This window comes from Amphiprion ocellaris, chromosome 6 (genome assembly GCF_022539595.1).
Source record: "Amphiprion ocellaris isolate individual 3 ecotype Okinawa chromosome 6, ASM2253959v1, whole genome shotgun sequence".
NCBI lineage: Eukaryota > Metazoa > Chordata > Actinopteri > Pomacentridae > Amphiprion > Amphiprion ocellaris.
In genome coordinates, this window is record NC_072771.1 from 1,823,614 (window position 1) to 1,842,375 (window position 18,762).

At 39.4% G+C, this 18,762-nt stretch overlaps 1 protein-coding gene across 2 annotated transcripts in view; it reads left to right on the top strand.

The window, feature by feature from the left end:
- ddr2l (discoidin domain receptor family, member 2, like) overlaps positions 1 to 10,017 on the top strand; it is a 46,677-nt gene extending 36,660 nt beyond the window's left edge. For both annotated transcript variants that reach the window (XM_055011352.1, XM_055011353.1), the window contains 5 exons: positions 55 to 182; positions 1,026 to 1,223; positions 1,304 to 1,538; positions 3,404 to 3,553; positions 5,103 to 10,017. In XM_055011352.1, the coding sequence (XP_054867327.1) occupies positions 55 to 182; positions 1,026 to 1,223; positions 1,304 to 1,538; positions 3,404 to 3,553; positions 5,103 to 5,237 (846 nt within the window). In that variant the 3' untranslated portion in view covers positions 5,238 to 10,017. The remainder of the gene's footprint in view (positions 1 to 54; positions 183 to 1,025; positions 1,224 to 1,303; positions 1,539 to 3,403; positions 3,554 to 5,102) is intronic.
- The last annotated feature ends 8,745 nt before the right edge of the window (positions 10,018 to 18,762 follow it).

Below are 18,762 nucleotides of genomic sequence, written 5' to 3' on the forward strand. Positions count from 1 at the left end.
AAGTCCAGCAACCAGAACAAAAACACTCACTGGTTCCTCTGGTTCTGTTTTAAGGTCCACCTGTGCGAGGCGGAGGGACTCCCAGAATTCCTTGGGGAAGGATCGCCGCTGCCGGACCGAGACGGACACTCGGTGCTGGTGGCGGTTAAACAGCTGAGAGCCGACGCAACCAGCCAGGCCAGGTACTGATTAATAATATATCTATGTTTAATTAATATGAATAAAGTCCAGGCCAGGTACTGATTATCAATATATGTTTTCTAGATGACTTTTAATTAATAATAGTTATAAAATCTAGAACACCTACTGCTTATCAACATGTCTGTTTTTTTAGTTTTATCTATTTAATGAACTCTATGCCAGGTGCTGCTTTACTGGAGGTTTATCTAATAAATAAAGGGGCACCATGACAAAGACTTCTGTGACACCTAATGACCTCTGGCCAGCGTGGATAATGACATCAAGCCAGGATGAACTAGGATAGTGTTTCTATATTCCAGTAGCATGTATATTGAATGTTTTTGTGGCCTAGCGCATATGTCTGTGGCTTATTATAGCTTCGCAAATGCAGGATACATGTCCAGTATACTTAGTTTTGTTTTTCAGTTTGTACTGGTACTGATTCCCTTGATTGATCCTGATTCCCAAGAGCAGACCTGAAAGCGTCTCATGTCCCTTCATGTGTCTTTTTGTGCCACTGCTCTGAACACTTGTAGATGGAAATCTAGCTCATCCCAAACACGTTGTACCTCGTAAAGGGGTCATAACAAAGACCTCTGTACCTACTTAATGACATCTGGCCAGTGCGGATAATGAAATCAAGCAAGGATGAACTAGGATAGTGTTTCTATATCCCAGTAGCATGTATATTGAATGTATTTGTGGACCTCTGGCCAGATGACAAATGTCCAGTATCCCAAGTTTTGTTTTTCGATTTGTGCCTTTGGCGATTGCCTTGATCGGTCCCAACATTCCTAGAACAAACCTGAAAGCACTTCCTCTTCCTTCATGTGTCCGTTTATTAGGAATGACTTCCTGAAGGAAATTAAAATCATGTCTCGGCTGAACGACCCCAACATCATCCGGCTGCTGTGCGTTTGCGTTTCGTCTGACCCGCTGTGCATGGTGACCGAGTACATGGAGAACGGAGACCTCAACATGTTCCTGTCGCAGCGGGAGATTGAGAGCACGCTGACCTACGCCAACAACATCCCTTCAGTCAGGTTAGTACCTTCGCAAACACCGTTTCTACAGGCCTCTATTGTTGTTTTCCCTTCACTTACCTCTTCCTGTTCCTGCACAGTCTGTCCGACCTCCTCCACATGTCGGTGCAGATCTCGTCGGGGATGAAGTACCTGGCGTCCCTGAACTTTGTCCACCGAGACTTGGCCACCAGGAACTGCCTCCTGGATCGACGCCTCACCATCAAGATTGCCGACTTTGGGATGAGCAGGAACCTGTACAGCAGCGACTACTACCGAATCCAAGGCCGGGCGGTGCTGCCGATCCGGTGGATGGCCTGGGAGAGCATCTTACTGGTGAGAGGGACGAAGTTGGACCAAGATAGGACTAAAGTATATGACTTACACTTGATGTTTGTCACCTGTTGTTCTCTGACACTTCCTCCTGTTGATGATAGAGGCCTCAAAGTAAAACCAAAAGGTGGTTTTCCATCAAAAATTCCAAGATGAGTCTGCTGACGTATTAGAGATTAGATTTGAAAGTCTTTATTGTCCCAATTTGGACAATTTGATTTGCAACAGCAGTTGACAACGAAATTCATACCACAAAACAGTACAGTACAATATATAGAATCATAGATATAAAAAATATATATCATCAGGTGAGTTATGACCATATATGTAGCCTACATTGCAAGGACACAGGCCTAAAGCTTATTCAGAAACCCTACAGCTGAGGGAACAAATGATCTGAGGTATCTGTTTGATTTGGCCCTCTTAGGGAAGGTATGCCTCTTTACAGATGGCGAAAGTCGAAAGTCAGCATTCAGAGGGTGATGTGGGTCGGCCAAGATGACGTTTGCCGTCTGAATGGCTCTTGCTTGATAAACATTGTCAAGCTGCTGCAGGCTAGTGTCAGTGGTTTTTTGGCAAAGTTTGACAATGCTCCCCAGCCAATTATTAGTGATGCTAAGCTTCCTATACCAGCAAATCACTGCAAAAGTTAGGATTGACTCAATAAAAGATTAAAAAAAACATTTTTAAAAGTGAACTGTCAACATTAAAAGCCCTCCTCAACTTCCTTAAAAAAGCAGTCTCTGGTTGGCTTTTTTGCAGATATAGTCCATGTTGGCCTCAAAAGTCAGTTTGTCATCCAAGATGGTGCCCAAGTACTTGTCCTGGCTTACAGTCTCCACAGCTGTACCATTAATGAAAGTGGCTTTTGGGGCGGGTGGATTTTTTTGAAAATCGATCAGCATTTCTTTGGAGGTGGAACAGGTTTCCTGTAAATGTCGTCTTCTACAAAAATGGGAGAACCTATTTGCCATGCCAGTCTTTCATGCAGTGTGTTGCAAATATACAACCATGAATCATAAAAAACTGAAAAATGTTCAATTGCTTTGATTGTTTATTTTGCAAAAATACAAAAAACTGCTTCCAAGTGCCCTCAAGTGTTAACAATGTGGAAATAATGGATAGATAGTCAACTATTTACATTTTACAACCTCTACAAAGCATTTTTCACATTACTCTGCAAATTATGTCTAGAAAGATTCAGTATTTCACCATGCTGGATGTATCCTCCAACAACTTGCTCTTCAGTATACTGTTACAGAAGACCACTTTAGTATTCTCTGTATATTAAAGTGGTATTTAACCCCCTGAACCCCAAAACTCTGCGGCAGTTTTGTCCTCGCTGCTTTCAGTTTTCGACTGACCTGCAGGCAGTGTTTACATAGAGCCAATAGGAGACAAGTTCAGAAACAAACATGTAAATAGTTAAATATCTGTAGCATTTACCATTTTTTTCGAGTGCTGGTAACACTTGTAGATGCTGGTTGCACACGATGATTACAGATTTTGTAAAATAAATAAGCAAAGATTTGACAGAAGACATCTCTGAGTTCTCTCTCCTCGTTCATGTTGTTTCCAGAGAGGTGCAGGCTAAATCGAGTGTTTTACCAATATTGTGACAGCGTTTCTAAAAATATTCTTGTCCAATCATTCAGTTTTTAGTGTTTGCCTTAAATAAACAGATTTATCTCAAGTTTGTGCAGGACAGTCAAGACTTTTTTTGATGGATGTATGCATAGTCTGATGGTAAGACCTCCTAAACACTAAATATCATCTTTGCTGAACGGTCTTTGACATCAAAAACACACCTTGTCGATGTAGAGACGGTTTCCGGAGACTAAACTTAAACTTGCGCTGCTTCTCTGCAGGGGAAGTTCACCACGGCCAGCGACGTCTGGGCGTTTGGAGTCACCCTGTGGGAGATCTTCACTCTGTGTAAGGAGCAGCCATACAGCCTGCTGTCTGACGAACAGGTCATAGAGAACACTGGCGAGTTCTTCAGGAACCAGGGCAGACAGGTGAGGCCAATCAAACGCACCCGTCGGGTTTATTCTTCCTCCGTGATTCTGGACACTTTAATGCTCATTTTGAACAGGCGTGGAATCGTTTTAGTACCACATGGAACCTGTTTGTAGCCCAACTAAACATGCAGACTTTTATCAGGCTGCCGTTCCCCCACAGGGGGGAGCTGTTGGGTCATTGTTGTACCAGATTTATTCACCTACAGCAGAGATGGAAACCAAGATCAATCTGAAGGGTCACTGGAAGACAACTGGAAGTCAGACATTATCCTCAACTTTTCTCATTTTTCTGACTAACAGGACAGCTGTGGTGTCTTTGAAATTGATTCAAACTAATCTTTTGGTTGATCCTGTTAGTAACTGGTAAAATTATCTTCAAGGGTTAAGTTCCAGTTATTTTGGAAACCGTCAGGATGACAAAGTCACTCAGCATTTCACATCAGCAACACTTTATGTATGTTTTGGGGAAATTAAAAATTATTAAGATATTAGCTGGTTGTTCCACCAGACGGAATTACAGGAATGTTTGGTGACCACCATTAACGGTCTATAAAACGAGCGCACCTCGTCTGCTGCATTTAATACTCTGGATTTTGTTGGGTTTTGTTTATGAGCAACTTTAAAGTCTATTTTGCTTATTTTTTTTTGCTGTGTGCATGTGTGTGTCTCTGTGTGTGTGTTTTTTACCTGTGTAGCTAGCATGTTTTTCTGACCATAGCTGTATATTTAGCTGTTTTTGTATTACTTTAGCTGTATAGAGAGCTTCTTTGTATAACTTGAGCTGTATAATTGGCTGTTTTTCAGTTGCTTTACCTGAGTAGTTAGCTTCTTTCTATAGATTTAGCTGCAAGTTAGCTTCTTTCTGAGGCTTCAGCTATGTAGTTAGCTTCTTTATATAACTTCTGCTATGTAATTAGCTTCTTTCTATAACTTTAGCTGCATTGGTAGCTTCTTTCTGTAACTTTAGCTGTGTACATAGCTTCTACCTATAGCTTTAAGTGTGCAGTTAGCTTTTTAAAAAAATTAGCTGTGTAGTTAGCATTTTTTTATGACCACAGCTGTGTATTTAGCTGTTTTTGTATTAATTTAGCTGTGTAGTTAGCTGTTTTCGATTACTTTAACTGTGTAATTACCTGTTTTTCAGTTACTTTAGCTGTGTAGTTAGCTTCTTTCTATAACTTCAGCTGTGTAGTTCACTTCTTTCCATGGCTTTGGCTATGTTGTTACCTAAGTTTCATTGTGTAGTTAGCTACGACTTAGCCACATTGTTAGCTTCTTTAATGACTTAAGCTGTGTAGTTAGTTGTTTTTCTATTACTTGAAGGGTTTGGAAGCAGAGTGGTCAAACCCACTTTCTGTAGTTTTTGAGAAAAACGGGTTCAAAGTTTTGTGTTTTCCAGAATGGTCTAACATTGAAAGCGCCACTGTAACGCTATATGTGGTTGGTGGGTTAGACCACTCTATTTCTAACCTCCTCATTTTTTGTCATAGTTTTTGACATTTAGTCTGCTGTGCGCTTGATTTACGTACCTCCACCTCTCCACCAGATCTTCCTCTACGGCCCTCCGCTCTGCCCTCCTTCCCTCTTTGAGCTCATGATGCGATGTTGGAGTCGCGACATCCCTGACCGGCCGACCTTCGAGGGACTCTACCAGGCCCTGAGGCCCCACGTCAGCCAGTGATCCACCGGGTCGCACCGGTCCAGTTCTCCTCGGCGTCGATGGGATTGCTATTAGAAAATGCAACAACACCGAGGACTGGAATCATGGCGGGGGGACGAATAGAGTCAGGAGGTCGGTTTGCTTTCCGTTCGGAGAGCTGGAGGAAGAAAACGCTGGTCATCTCAGAGGAGAATCAGACCTTTCAGTCTGTAGATTTCTGAGCTTTCTAAAGATTTCTACCAAAAATCTCTTGTCAGACCTTTTTAAAAAGTCGTCTTTGTCCCGAAAGTTGCCTTAAACTTCACTTTCCTCCACTCTTTGGATGCCAAAAACTGCACGGACGTTTCAGTCTTGGTAGTTTTTCCTGCCCCTGTGGTTTTTATTATTAATATTAATATTGTTGTAAAGCACTGTGTCTGTGTCTCTCAGTTATTCTTATATTAACCCACACTGGAGTTAGGGCTAGGGTCAAACCGTAGTGTAGGATTTTAGATTTTTATTCTATTTTATTTTTCTTGTTTTATGATATTTTCACTTTTGTTGGTGTTTGTGATTTTTTGTGGATATGAATGTTGTTGAAACCTGTGTGCTTCACAGACTGGAAACCAGTCGGTGGGTAACTGTGGGAAAGAATCTGGAGTGGAGGCGAATTGAAACCACATAAGTGCCGTTTTTGTTGCCAAAGAGAAAGTGGTGGAAGCTTTTCTCCAAAGTGCCTTGTAGCATGAGTGGTACCAGGAGGAAGGCTGGGGTTACCTTGACAATACCAGTACTGATAGAGGAGAAATTCACCAAGTATCTGATGCCAAAGTATCATAAACCTGCGGAATATGCAGTGTGAATTAGCCATGTTCCACTGCAGGAACTTGGAGAGCAACTCCAACCTTTGTACATGTTCTTACTGCATGAACCGTCCCTGTACAACCTTTTTAAGGGTAGTACGCACTCCAGGTAGTGGGCAGGCATGTTTGAGAAGTCAAGAAATCATTTCTGTGGCGTTTCGTTGTCTTCATCCAGTGATCTTCTCCACTGGAACATCGCATCAACAATGTAAAATTCATCATGTAGTCCAACAAAACAAACTTCCGTTGTTCTGTTTCCTCCATTTTCATAGAACTGAAGTTTTGTCAGGTAGTTTACACTTTGCTTCTGCTGTAGTACCTTCTTCTGCCACCATTTACTTTTTAATGAGATGCATTTACATGACTACCTGTAAGGATCCATAAAACAAGTGCAACTTCCTGCTCTGTTGGAGTTATTGGAGTAAAGGCTATTAACTACTGTTTGTAGAGATGTTCCAATCAAGTTTTCTGCCCCTGATCTGGTCCATGTCATCGGTATTTAGCATCTGCCGATATCGAGTAGCAATCCAACAGCATTTACCTTGAAAACACAGACTTTAGGTTCATGAAAGCTATTAAAATCAGTCTGATGTGTATGCTCATTTAATCAGTTCTTCGATGTTTGGTAGGTGTTCAGGAACCTTGTTGTAAAGCTCTGGTACGACACTGTCTGAAATGTAGTATTAGATGGTAGGATGTACTGTGGTTTGTTCCACAAGCTCCAATAGATGTGTAAAACCTGTACTCTCTGCATGACATCAGTAAATGTGTCGTAGATCAGCTGTAGTACCTGGTTGTTCCACCAGGTGGAGCTTCTTACTGTTTTATGAGATGGAGTTACAGGTATGTTTGCTGACCGCCTGTGATGGTAACTAAAACGAGCACGCCTGCCTGCTGTTGTGTTGATGAACTCTGAAGTATCAGGTTGTAAAAAGGTGTCTGACAGCTGTCCGGTTAGTCTAGCTACCTGATGCTAATGCTAACACTAAGCTAGGAGCCTCTTACAGTTTTATACTGTAGCGACCAGAGGAGGCAAACTCAGACTACAGGAAGTTCATGTTGGCAAGCAGAGAGCATTGTTGGGGTTGCGCTGGTAAAGGGGCGCCATGACAAAGACTTATGTGTCAGTTAATGACCTCCGACCAGAACTTTAGAACTTTAGCATTCCCACAATCCAGTGACATATATAACAGGAATCTGTCTCAGACTACAGTGATGTTTTCCATTTCAGACACCTGTGTGACAGTTGAGGTAAACAGGATTGGATTCAGGTTAAAGCCTGTTCCTCTATCGTTCCCAGATCCTGATCTTTGAGTTTGGAGTGGTACATCTCCAACTATTGGTCCTGGTTTTGGTGAATTCTGAGTTAACATTGTGGTTGCAGCTGTTGGATCCTACAAGAAACACCAAACGTGACCTCAAACCTCCCCCAAGTTCCTGCAGTGGAAAGCTGACTAGTTTCACGGTTTCTAAAATGAGATTATCCTGGTTTACTTTGGTTTTTATCCGCATTGGAGTTTGGAAATTCTGCATTCGTAGTTGCCATGGAATGCGGTATTAGTACAAAAATAACACAATATGAGACTTAGCATTTGGCACCAAGCACTTCAACACGATGCACAGATGAACTTCACTGCACATGAAACTTTATAGTGTGATAATATGTCAAAGTGGTGAAACACATTCATTTTTCTTTTGGGTCATTTCATGAAAAATCAGTCAGTTCCTCCCCCGACTTCCTCAGAATCCGTTTATTCTTCATCTTATTAATGATCAAAGTTCTACCTTCACACTGTGAATATTTCCAGAGTTCCAGGTCCTTGAAGTCCATAGAGGAGAACGTCCCCTGGAGAAAGTTCTAGAGTAGACCTACAGACAACTGGACAGTTATCGGTAGATCTACTCTAGAACTTCCTCCAGTTGTAGGCAGGTCTACTCTAGAACTTTCTCCAGATGTTGGTAGGTCTACTCTAGAAGTTTCTACAGTTGTCAGTAGGTCTACTCTAGAACTTTCTCCAGTTGTCAGTAGGTCTACTCTAGAACTTTCTACAGTTGTCAAAAGGTCTACTCTAGAACTTTCTCCAGGGGACGTTCTCCTTTCCTGCTTCCAGTTTTTAAGTTTAGTCTCACTTAAAATGTTCCAGGTCCTTGAAGTCCATAGAGGTGGCCCCAGATTTTTCACTTTTTATGGACTTTTCCCATCATTTCTGAGCCTCAGAACTTCATCAGTCCAGCAGATAGACACAAAAATAGTTTAACATGCCTCAAGTCATTTTTTCATAATGTTGGACAGATTTTAAGGAATCTGGAGTTTTTGTTTATGATTTTAGACATTTTTAAACCTCAGAGCTTCGTTAGTACAGCAGATAGACACATAACAGGACAGTTTTTGAACCTTTTTGGAACAATGTTGTAATTTTGTCCAATGCTTTTGAATATTTTCCATCATTTCTAAGCCTTTTTTTTTGCCAATTTTTGTGTCATTTTAAACATCCATCCATCCATCCATCCATTATCTATACACTGCTTAATCCTCACTAGGGTCATGGGGGGGCTGGAGTCTATCCCAGCTGACTCAGGTGAAGGCAGGGGACACCCTAGACAGGTCACCAGTCTGTCACAGGGCTACATACAGAGACAAACAATCACTCTCACATTCACACCTACGGGCAATTTAGAATGATCAATTAACCTCAGCATATTTTTGGACTGTAGGAGGAAGCCGGAGTACCCGGAGAAAACCCACGCATGCACAGGGAGAACATGCAAACTCCATGCAGAAAGATCCCGGGAAAGCCGGGACGCGAACCAGGGACCTTCTTGCTGCAAGGTGAAAGTGCTAACCACTACACCACTGTGCAGCCCCCATTTTAAACATTTTTGAGTAATTTTGAATCATTTTTGGGTGATTTTCAACAATTATTGGGTAATGGTGTTCAACTTTGTTGTCATTTTTTAAAGTTTTTTGAGCCATTTTGTAATTTTGTCCGATGCTTTTGAATATTTTCCATCATTTCTGAGCCTCAAAACTTCATCAGTACAGCAGATAAACACATTTAAGTTCTGGTAAAAACTGACACCAGATCAGTTTTACGTCCATCCAGGCACTATCTTCCTACTAAACACTAAATTTGGTTTAAACATCTTTTTCTGAGGAGGTCGAGGGGAACTTCTTTGACATTCTTGTTCTTGACGATGTCGTTCAGTTCCTTAAATCCTCCCTTAGAACAGTTGAAAATGGTGCAAATGGAAAAGGACCAAAGTTGTTGACGTCTGAGAGCATTTTTCCGTGTTTTTGTCATTGTGTTTCGTTATCTGTACTGTATCTTACAGTGTGCGTGCGAGTTTGCGAGAGAAAATGCGATTGTGATCGAGTGTTTCCGACATTCCTTGGAGCACTGGGAGCCAGTTGGGGTTGAAGTGGTTTAACTGGAGTCGCTCTGCGGTGCCAAACGATGTGACTAATGAGGTTTTTTTTAGCGGTAATTAAAGGACGGAAGGAAACCACTAAACTCAATCTCCCAGAGTCCTTTGCTACAGTGAGCCTGTGTATTTAGTTGTGGTTCCTTCAGAGAGACGTTTAGTTTGATAGTGTACAGTCTAAGTGATCTATTCTATCTCAGTGTGTGAATGCAGATTAGGTGTGATAATTGTTATTGATAATTGATTATCTATCAGAATTTATAAGAGCTGTTTCTGACGTTTGCTATCGTGGGAAGGTGTTGGGTTTTTCTTTCTCCGTTGGTTTGAACGTTTTTTAAGGGGAATGTTTGTTTTTTTTCCAGCTTTTCATCCACACTGTTCCATCTTCAGCATTGTTTCAGACCTTTATTGTACATACACCTGTAGCTGTGTATATTAATATATTGGGAGCTCTTTGGTCCCAAATCATTTCACTCTGTACTCTCTTATGTCTCCGTTTGGTTTTCTTATAATAAACAGTAAAAGTTGTCAAACAAGAGGAGACTGAGTTCTTTTTTTCATCATTGAAGTCGGAAATGATGTTGAAATAAAACTTTAAAACGCATTTTTGTCTTTTCATAATGATGTGCTTTCTGTTCCAGCCGTTTTATTTAGTGTTCAGTTCACTGATGCATCAGCAGGTGGCGGCAGAGAGACAGAAACGGATGATAGACTGTCTGCTGTGGACGTTCACCTCCATCCTACAGCTCATCTGCTTAATACTGATGCAAAACAATGACGAAAAGTCAAAACAGCCCCAACAAAATGCAAAACATGACAAAAGGCAGATAGAAACAACCAAGAAGTCATGCAAAACTACCTAAAACCAATGAAAATGACCAAAAGTAGACTTAGAACAACCTGGAAAGCACAGCAACCTAATCTACTAGAAAAAAAAACTACCAAAACACAAGAAAAACTACTTTATAAAGAATGCAAAATGACTGCATACAGAAGCAAAAATGATGAAAGGCAGGTGTAAACGGCTAAAAAGTTGTGCAAAAAAGCCTAAAACCAATGAAAAATGACCTGAAACAAGCGTAAAAGCACAAAAATAAGCACAATACAACTTAAAACCAATGAAAATGACCAAAAATAGACCTAAAGCAACCTGGAATGCACAGCAACGTAATCCACTAGAAAAAAAACGACCAAAACGCATGAAAAACTACTTTATAAACGATGCAAAATGACTGCAAACAAGCAAAAATGACAAAAGGCAGGTGTAAACGACCAAAAACTCATGCAATACAACCTAAAACCAATGAAAAACAACATGAAACGAGCATAAACGCACAAAAACAAGTGCAAAACTACCAAATGAAAATGACCACAAACAGACACAAAATGACCTAAACTGGGTGTAAAACAACCTATAAGAGATGCACAGAAACTAAAACAGATGCAAAATGACCTACAACAAACACAAAACAACCAACAAATTGATTCCAAAAGACCAGAAGTAGACAATTTAAACATATAAGAGTCATATTTGATGAATATTTGTCGTTTTAAACACTTTTTGAACCATTTTGGACATAATTCGAATATGATTATTTCAATTTTTCACTTGGGGTAAATTTCCAAGTAAATATTGACCCAGTTTTTAGTATTTTAAGACATTTTTGACAGATTTTTGGTTGTTTTGGGACAATTACCAAATGTATTTGGACAATTTTTTTTGTCATTTTAAGCATGTTCTTAGTCAGTTTGGAAAATTGTTTGCAATTTTGGGCAACTGTGAAGAGATTTTTATTTTGTGTCCTTTGTGGTTGTTTGTGTCTCTTTGTGGTTGTTTGTGTCTCTTTGTGGTTGTTTGTGTCTCTTTGTGGTTGTTTTGTGTCTCTTTGTGGTTGTTTTGTGTCTCTTTGTGGTGTATTTGTTTGTGTCTGTCTAATGCAGCTGCACCTTTAGAAACACAAAAAAGATTTCTCCACTAATATTTCATGATAATATTTGAGATTGTGTAAAATGTTAGGGGTGTCTGAAAACTTTAGTAGTTTGATAATCTGTGATATAACTCCACCTGAGTGAGAACTGGGAGGACCTCGGCTTGTGTAAGCGTCCTAAATGTGACAAACACAAACCCAAAGCAGAGGTTGGACTGCAGATGTTGCCACGGCTTTCATAAGGGTGGTTCAGGCTGTGGTTCCCGGCCAAACGGAGGCCACAGGGAGACAGTGGAGGCCCAGGATTGTCTGAGGGGAGGCTAGCGGGCAGGTTAAAGCTTCAGGTACCAGCAGGGATGAACTCCTGGCTGCTGGGACCTGAAACTCTCGGAGTTCTTCAGGTTTAACGGTGAAGCGACAGCAGCTCTTCTCAAAGTGTTTGTTCTGCTCTGATGTCGGAGTGACGCCGGCCAAACCAGACCTGCTGTAATTGTCGGTCGCAGGAGAATATTTTGGTTTCTGGTCGGTGTGAGAGATGTCACGTCCACACATCCAGAAAGAACCTGATGTTTGTGTTTGTCAGAGTTCATGAAGCTTCTTCTTAGATGCAGCTTCTCAACCTGCAGGAGGTGAAAAAACAGCAGGACATAAAGACTTTTATTTCTGTCTGGATTTCTGGACACAGAACGATGAAAACAGCACAAAAACGTCAAAAATAAAGAGACAAGACAGCAAAAAATTTAAAAAATGTGACAAAGCAACACAAGTGAAGCAGAAAACTAGACAAAAATGAGATAAAGCAACACAAACTACATAAAAAAAACAAGACAAAATGAGACATAACCCAAAAAAACAACATCGACAAGGCACAAAATGACAAAACTGGGGCACACAATATCAAATACAATAGAGACGAGACACAAAACGATAAACACAAGACACGAAACAAAAATAAGACAAAGCAGCAGAAACTAGACAAAAAAAAACAAAACAAAACAAGACACAAGGCAAAAAAAAATCTGTGATCATTTTGTGTGTCTTTGTGGTTGTTTTGTGTCTCTTTGTGGTCGTTTTGTGTATCTTTGTGGTGGTTTTGTGTCTCTTTGTGGTGGTTTTGTGTCTCTTTGTGGTGGTTTTGTGTCTCTTTGTGGTGGTTTTGTGTCTCTTTGTCGTTGTTTTGTGTCTCTTTGTGGTTGCTTTGTGTCTCTTTCGTCTCTTTGTCGTTGTTTTGTGTCTCTTTGTGGTTGCTTTGTGTCTCTTTCGTCTCTTTGTCATTGTTTTGTGTCTCTTTGTGGTTGCTTTGTGTCTCGTCTCTGTCGTTGTTTTGTGTCTCTTTGTGGTTGTTTTGTGTCTCTTTGTGGTGGTTTTGTGTCTCTTTGTCGTTGTTTTGTGTCTCTTTGTGGTTGCTTTGTGTCTCTTTCGTCTCTTTGTGGTTGTTTTGTGTCTTTGTGGTGGTTTTGTGTCTCTTTGTGGTGGTTTTGTGTCTCTTTGTCGTTGTTTTGTGTCTCTTTGTGGTTGCTTTGTGTCTCTTTCGTCTCTTTGTCATTGTTTTGTGTCTCTTTGTGGTTGCTTTGTGTCTCGTCTCTGTCGTTGTTTTGTGTCTCTTTGTGGTTGTTTTGTGTCTCTTTGTGGTGGTTTTGTGTCTCTTTGTCGTTGTTTTGTGTCTCTTTGTGGTTGCTTTGTGTCTCTTTCGTCTCTTTGTGGTTGTTTTGTGTCTTTGTGGTGGTTTTGTGTCTCTTTGTGGTGGTTTTGTGTCTCTTTGTCGTTGTTTTGTGTCTCTTTGTGGTTGCTTTGTGTCTCTTTCGTCTCTTTGTCATTGTTTTGTGTCTCTTTGTGGTTGCTTTGTGTCTCGTCTCTGTCGTTGTTTTGTGTCTCTTTGTGGTTGTTTTGTGTCTCTTTGTGGTGGTTTTGTGTCTCTTTGTCGTTGTTTTGTGTCTCTTTGTGGTTGCTTTGTGTCTCTTTCGTCTCTTTGTGGTTGTTTTGTGTCTTTGTGGTTGTTTTGTGTCTCTTTGTCGTTGTTTTGTGTCTCTTTGTGGTTGCTTTGTGTCTCTTTCGTCTCTTTGTGGTTGTTTTGTGTCTTTGTGGTGGTTTTGTGTCTCTTTGTGGTGGTTTTGTGTCTCTTTGTCGTTGTTTTGTGTCTCTTTGTGGTTGCTTTGTGTCTCTTTTGTCTCTTTGTCATTGTTTTGTGTCTCTTTGTGGTTGCTTTGTGTCTCGTCTCTGTCGTTGTTTTGTGTCTCTTTGTGGTTGTTTTGTGTCTCTTTGTGGTGGTTTTGTGTCTCTTTGTCGTTGTTTTGTGTCTCTTTGTGGTTGCTTTGTGTCTCTTTCGTCTCTTTGTGGTTGTTTTGTGTCTTTGTGGTTGTTTTGTGTCTCTTTGCGGTGGTTTGGTGTCTCTTTGTGGTGGTTTTGTGTCTCTGTCGTTGTTTTGTGTCTCTTTGTGGTTGCTTTGTGTCTCTTTCGTCTCTTTGTCATTGTTTTGTGTCTCTTTGTGGCCATTTTTTGTTGTTTCTACTCATTAAAACCCGACTAACAGCTTCCCTTCATTCATCGTCTGAATTAAACGGTTGTTTCCTCTCTGATTCCTGAGCAGTTTTCCCAGATCCTGCTGTAGTTTTCCACTCGGTCAGACTTCCATGCGTCATGTGTGTGATTTTGTGCGGCAGGTGTGGCTTCTTCATCGAGTCTTTAACACCTTTTTACAGGTGGCGCTGGAGCCGTCCCAATTAAAATCCCTCCAAACGAATGTGAACTCTCATGTTTCTGTCATATTCACACACTGGCTGCACAGTTTGTGTTGTGTTGTTTCCTCCGTTGTCTTCCCCTGATGATGATGATGATGATGATGATGATGATGGAGGTGATGAAGGCCTGCATTGTGCTTCCTCTTTATGTGTCCTGTGTTCAGGAGGCCAGACCTCGTTATGAACAGCTGCTTCTCATTGGACCGTCGGCTCCCGCTGCCTCGTATTCCTGCAGAGCGCCGCGATAAAGACGCCACAGCTTTGATCTTTACACTAATGTCGTAAAAAACAAGAAAAAAAGCAGCTCTCGTTCACTTTTTCCTTCAGTGGAAGGAATCGGTTAAAGGTTGCACACGTGTGGCGACGTGGCTTCCTGCAGCTACGAACAACGAAGCACAAAACCGACACCTAACCTGGTCTGGATGCAGGTCTGATGTCCTGTTTCCATTTAAAATACAATTTACTGCCTTAAAATACGTCTCAAGAAATAAGACCAAATAAAAGATTCATCACAAGTCACAAGATGATGGTAAGAAAATGGAAACATTAGCAGTGAATTAGCTTGAAGAAACCAAAAAGTTCAAACTAAATCAATAACAATGACTGAAAGAAATTCTAAATAAAATCCAATTAAATCCTTTAATTTAAATGTCCATAATTACTTCAAAGTTGTTCAGAATTACTGAAGAATGATCACAAAGGACTCAAAATGGTCCAGAAAGATTATAAACAATCAAAATTGACAAATAAATGTTCAAGATGACTTAGAATTTGTCCAAGAAACCTTAAAGATTGTTCAAAATAACTTGTAATTTGCCTCAAAATGACTTAAAACTTGTCCGGTATGACTCAAAGTGGTAAAATTTGTCTAAATTTGTTCAAAATGTTGTTCAAAATGACTCAAAATGACTCAAAAGGCCCAAAAGGATGAACAAAAATAAAGGACTCAAAATGGTCCAGAATGATTAAAAATGGTCAAAACTGACAAACAAATGTCCAAGTTGACTAAAAGATTGTCCAAAATTACATAAAGTTGTTGAAATGAGTCAAAAATGGCCTAAAATGACAACAAATGTTCACGATGACTTAGAATTTGGTTCAAAATGACTCAAAACTTGTCCAGTATGACTCAAGTTCGTCCAGAATGATGAATAAATCGCCCATGACATAAAATTGGTCTAAAATCACTACAAATGTCCAGAATTATATAAAGGTTGCTCAAAATGAGTTAAAAATTACTCAGAATGCCCACAATGATAAACAAATATTGTCATGAAGGACTCAAAATTGTCCAGAATGGTGAAGAAGAGTCAAAATTGACAAACTAATGACCAAAATGACTAAAAGATTGTCCAAAATTTTATAATGTCCTTCAAAATGTTTCAAAGAATGGCCTAAAATGACAACAAATGTCCAAAATAATTTATAGTTTAATTCAAAATGACTAAAAACTTATGTGGTATGACTCAAATTGGTATAGAATGATGATTAAATCGCCCAAAATGCCATAAAATTGGTCTCAAATCACTACAAATGTCCATCATTACATAAAAGTTGTTTAAAAGGACTGAAAATTGTCATGAAGAACTCAAAATGGTCCAGAATGATTAAAAATTGTCAACATTGACAAGCAAATGTCCAAGATGACTAAAAGATTGTCCAAAATTATATATAGTTGTTCAAAATGGCCCAAAATGACAACAAATGTAAAATAATTTAGACTTCGGTTCAAAATAACTCAAAATGTCCAAAATAATTAACAAAATGGTCACAAAGGACTCAAAATGGTCCTAAAATTATTAAAAATGGTCAAATTGACAAACAAATATCCAAGATAACTTAGAATTTTGTTCAAAATGACTGAAGTTGGTCCAAGATGAATAAATTGCCCAGAATGATTTCAAATTTGTCTAAAATCACTATAGCTGTCCATAATTATATTAAGGTTGTTCAAAATGACTCAAAAATGCCCAAAATAACAAACAAATAGAACTCGAAATGGTCCAAAATAATTGAAAACAGTCAAAATTGACAAACAAATGTCCAAGATGACTAAAAGATTGTCCAAAATTGTATAAAGTTGTTCAAAATGACTCAGAAAATGACCTAAAATGACAGCAAATGTCCACAATGACTTAGAATTTGGTTCAAAATGACTTAAGTTCTCAGTCATCTTGAACATTTGTTTGTCAGTTTTGAGTATTTTGTAAATCATTTTGGACCATTCTGAGTCCTTGATGGTCCTTTTTGTTGAGTCATATTAGTGTGAACACAGTCAGACCATTCTCCACAGCGCTGCTCCTCATCATTCTGTTCTAGGAGAGAAGAAACTCTTTGCTTTGAATTCAGATTCACTCGTTGTTCTAACTGAATCTACTGTTGCTGTTGTTGCTGTTGTTGTTTACAGCTTGTTGTCCTGGTTGCCATGTTGTTTAATGTACATCCCATAGTTTGGTAGAAGCTGTTTCCATCGTCTCTAATGAACCTGCTTCTTCATCCCCTGAAGGAACATCTGGAACATCTGCTAACCATCAGCTGCTTCATCATGTCACCTGCTTCATCATAGAGATGGAGACTCTGGAACTGGTGGCTTTCAGGGTGAATATTAGCCAGATAATATAATACCATAATAATATAACCAGATAATGTAATAATAAAACCAGATATCGCTGCCTGTTCGTTATCTGTGACCCAATAATTCCAACCCAGCTGTTATTTCTTCTCAGGTTGGTTATTTCATGCATTTTAACTGCCAAGAAGAGCTTTATTTTCCCAAATTTAATCACTTAATCACCTTTATTTCAGTTTGTCCAGCCAGTATGTTGGTTAAAGCCCTCTGAAGGAGCTCATAGATGTTTTGTTTTCATGTTACAAAGAACCAAAATGGCTGCTTTAGGGGTGAAAACGCATATTTCCCAAAATGTTGACAGATCAGTTTACACCTAAAAATGTAAGCAGCTACAAGCAGCGTCCAGAATGATTAAATAGGGTCAAAATTGACAAACAAATGTCCAGGATTACTAAAAGATTGTCCAAAATTATATAAAATTGTTTAAAATTACTCAAAAAAATGGCCCAAAATCACAACAAATGTCCAAAATAACTTAGAATTTGGTTCAAAATGACTCAAAATGCCCAAAATAATAAACAAACATGGTTTTGAAGGCATCAAAATGTTCCAAAATGATTAAAAATGGTCATAATTGACAAACAAATGTTCAAGATGACTTAGAATTTGTCCAGGATGACTAAAAGATTGTCCAAAATTACATAAAATTTGTACAAAATCACTCAAAAAATGGCCCAAAATGACAACAAATGTCCAAAACAACTTAAAATTCAGAACAAAATGATTCAAAACATGTCTGGTATGACTCAAGTTGGTCCAGAATGATGAATAAATCGCCCAAAATGACTCAAAAATTGGCCCCAAATCACAACAAATGTCCAATATAACTTATAATTCAGTTCAAAATGCCCAAGTGATAAACAAAAATGGTCATGAAAGACTCGAAATGGAGCAGGAAGTTGGTAGTTGTAGTAAAAACTGTGCAGGAAAAGCAGTAAAGGTGAAAAGTGGTCATCAGTCTCTCCACAAGTCTCCAGTTTAGGTGTTTTTAAAATGAAAACGTGTTCTCAGGTTTTGGTGAGCTATAAACTCTGACTGTAACGAAACATTTGAACCAAAAGCTCTCAGTTCGAGGTTTTCGGTTGATGTTTTGGATCAGTTTGTTGCTCCCACTAAACAGGAAGTGAGTTAATTGAAACAGGAAGTGCTGTCCAGGAAGTTGTTTTCCATGTACTGTGGTCAGAGTGAGAACCATGGAGCGTCAATCCTCTGAATCCTGAACCTTAAAGTCTACAGAGAGGCTTCATCTGTAAGTCATCAGCTGTTTGTGATCATTAGCAGGTTTCTGGGGCTGAGGTCAGGATTTCTGATGATGGTTGGTTTTTACAGACGGATTCATGGGTAGCTGGAGGTTAAAGCAGGTCTTTACTCAAAGCTTTAAGCCTCTACACACGAGTTCATGTCAGTAATCTCTTCTCTGCTCATGTACTAGAGGTATTGTGTAGTACTCTTAACGGTTACTTCCTTAAGAATGAAGTATTTTCATGATTGAATTCAATCAAACCTGTTTGGATCATGAAGGGTCCTTTCAGGTCTGAACCAGAATCTCAGTCCAGACTTTGACTCTAGAACCTTCTTGTTGAGTCACTCAGATGTTTGTGTTCTTTGGGTCCGTTAGTGTTGAGCTTCAGGTTCTGAACTGATGGTGGATGTTCTCCAGGAGGATTCGTAGAATATTTGACCAATAGTGGGCAGGTTCCGACTAATTCTGAACATAATTTTGTCTCTTTGGACATGTTTCTATTGATTTAGAACTTGTTTCTTGTCATTTTGAACACGTTTTTGTAATTTGTTGGTCGTTTTGGACAGATTTTGAGTCATTTTAGGGATTTTTTGGCTAAAATGACTAAATGTTCACAGTCATTTAGGACAAGTGTTTGGCATTTCATACAATTTCTGAGTAACTTTGGACACATTTTAAGTCATTTGGGATATATTTCTCATTTGGTTTTTGTCTTTGTGGACATTTTAGAGTAATTTAGGACA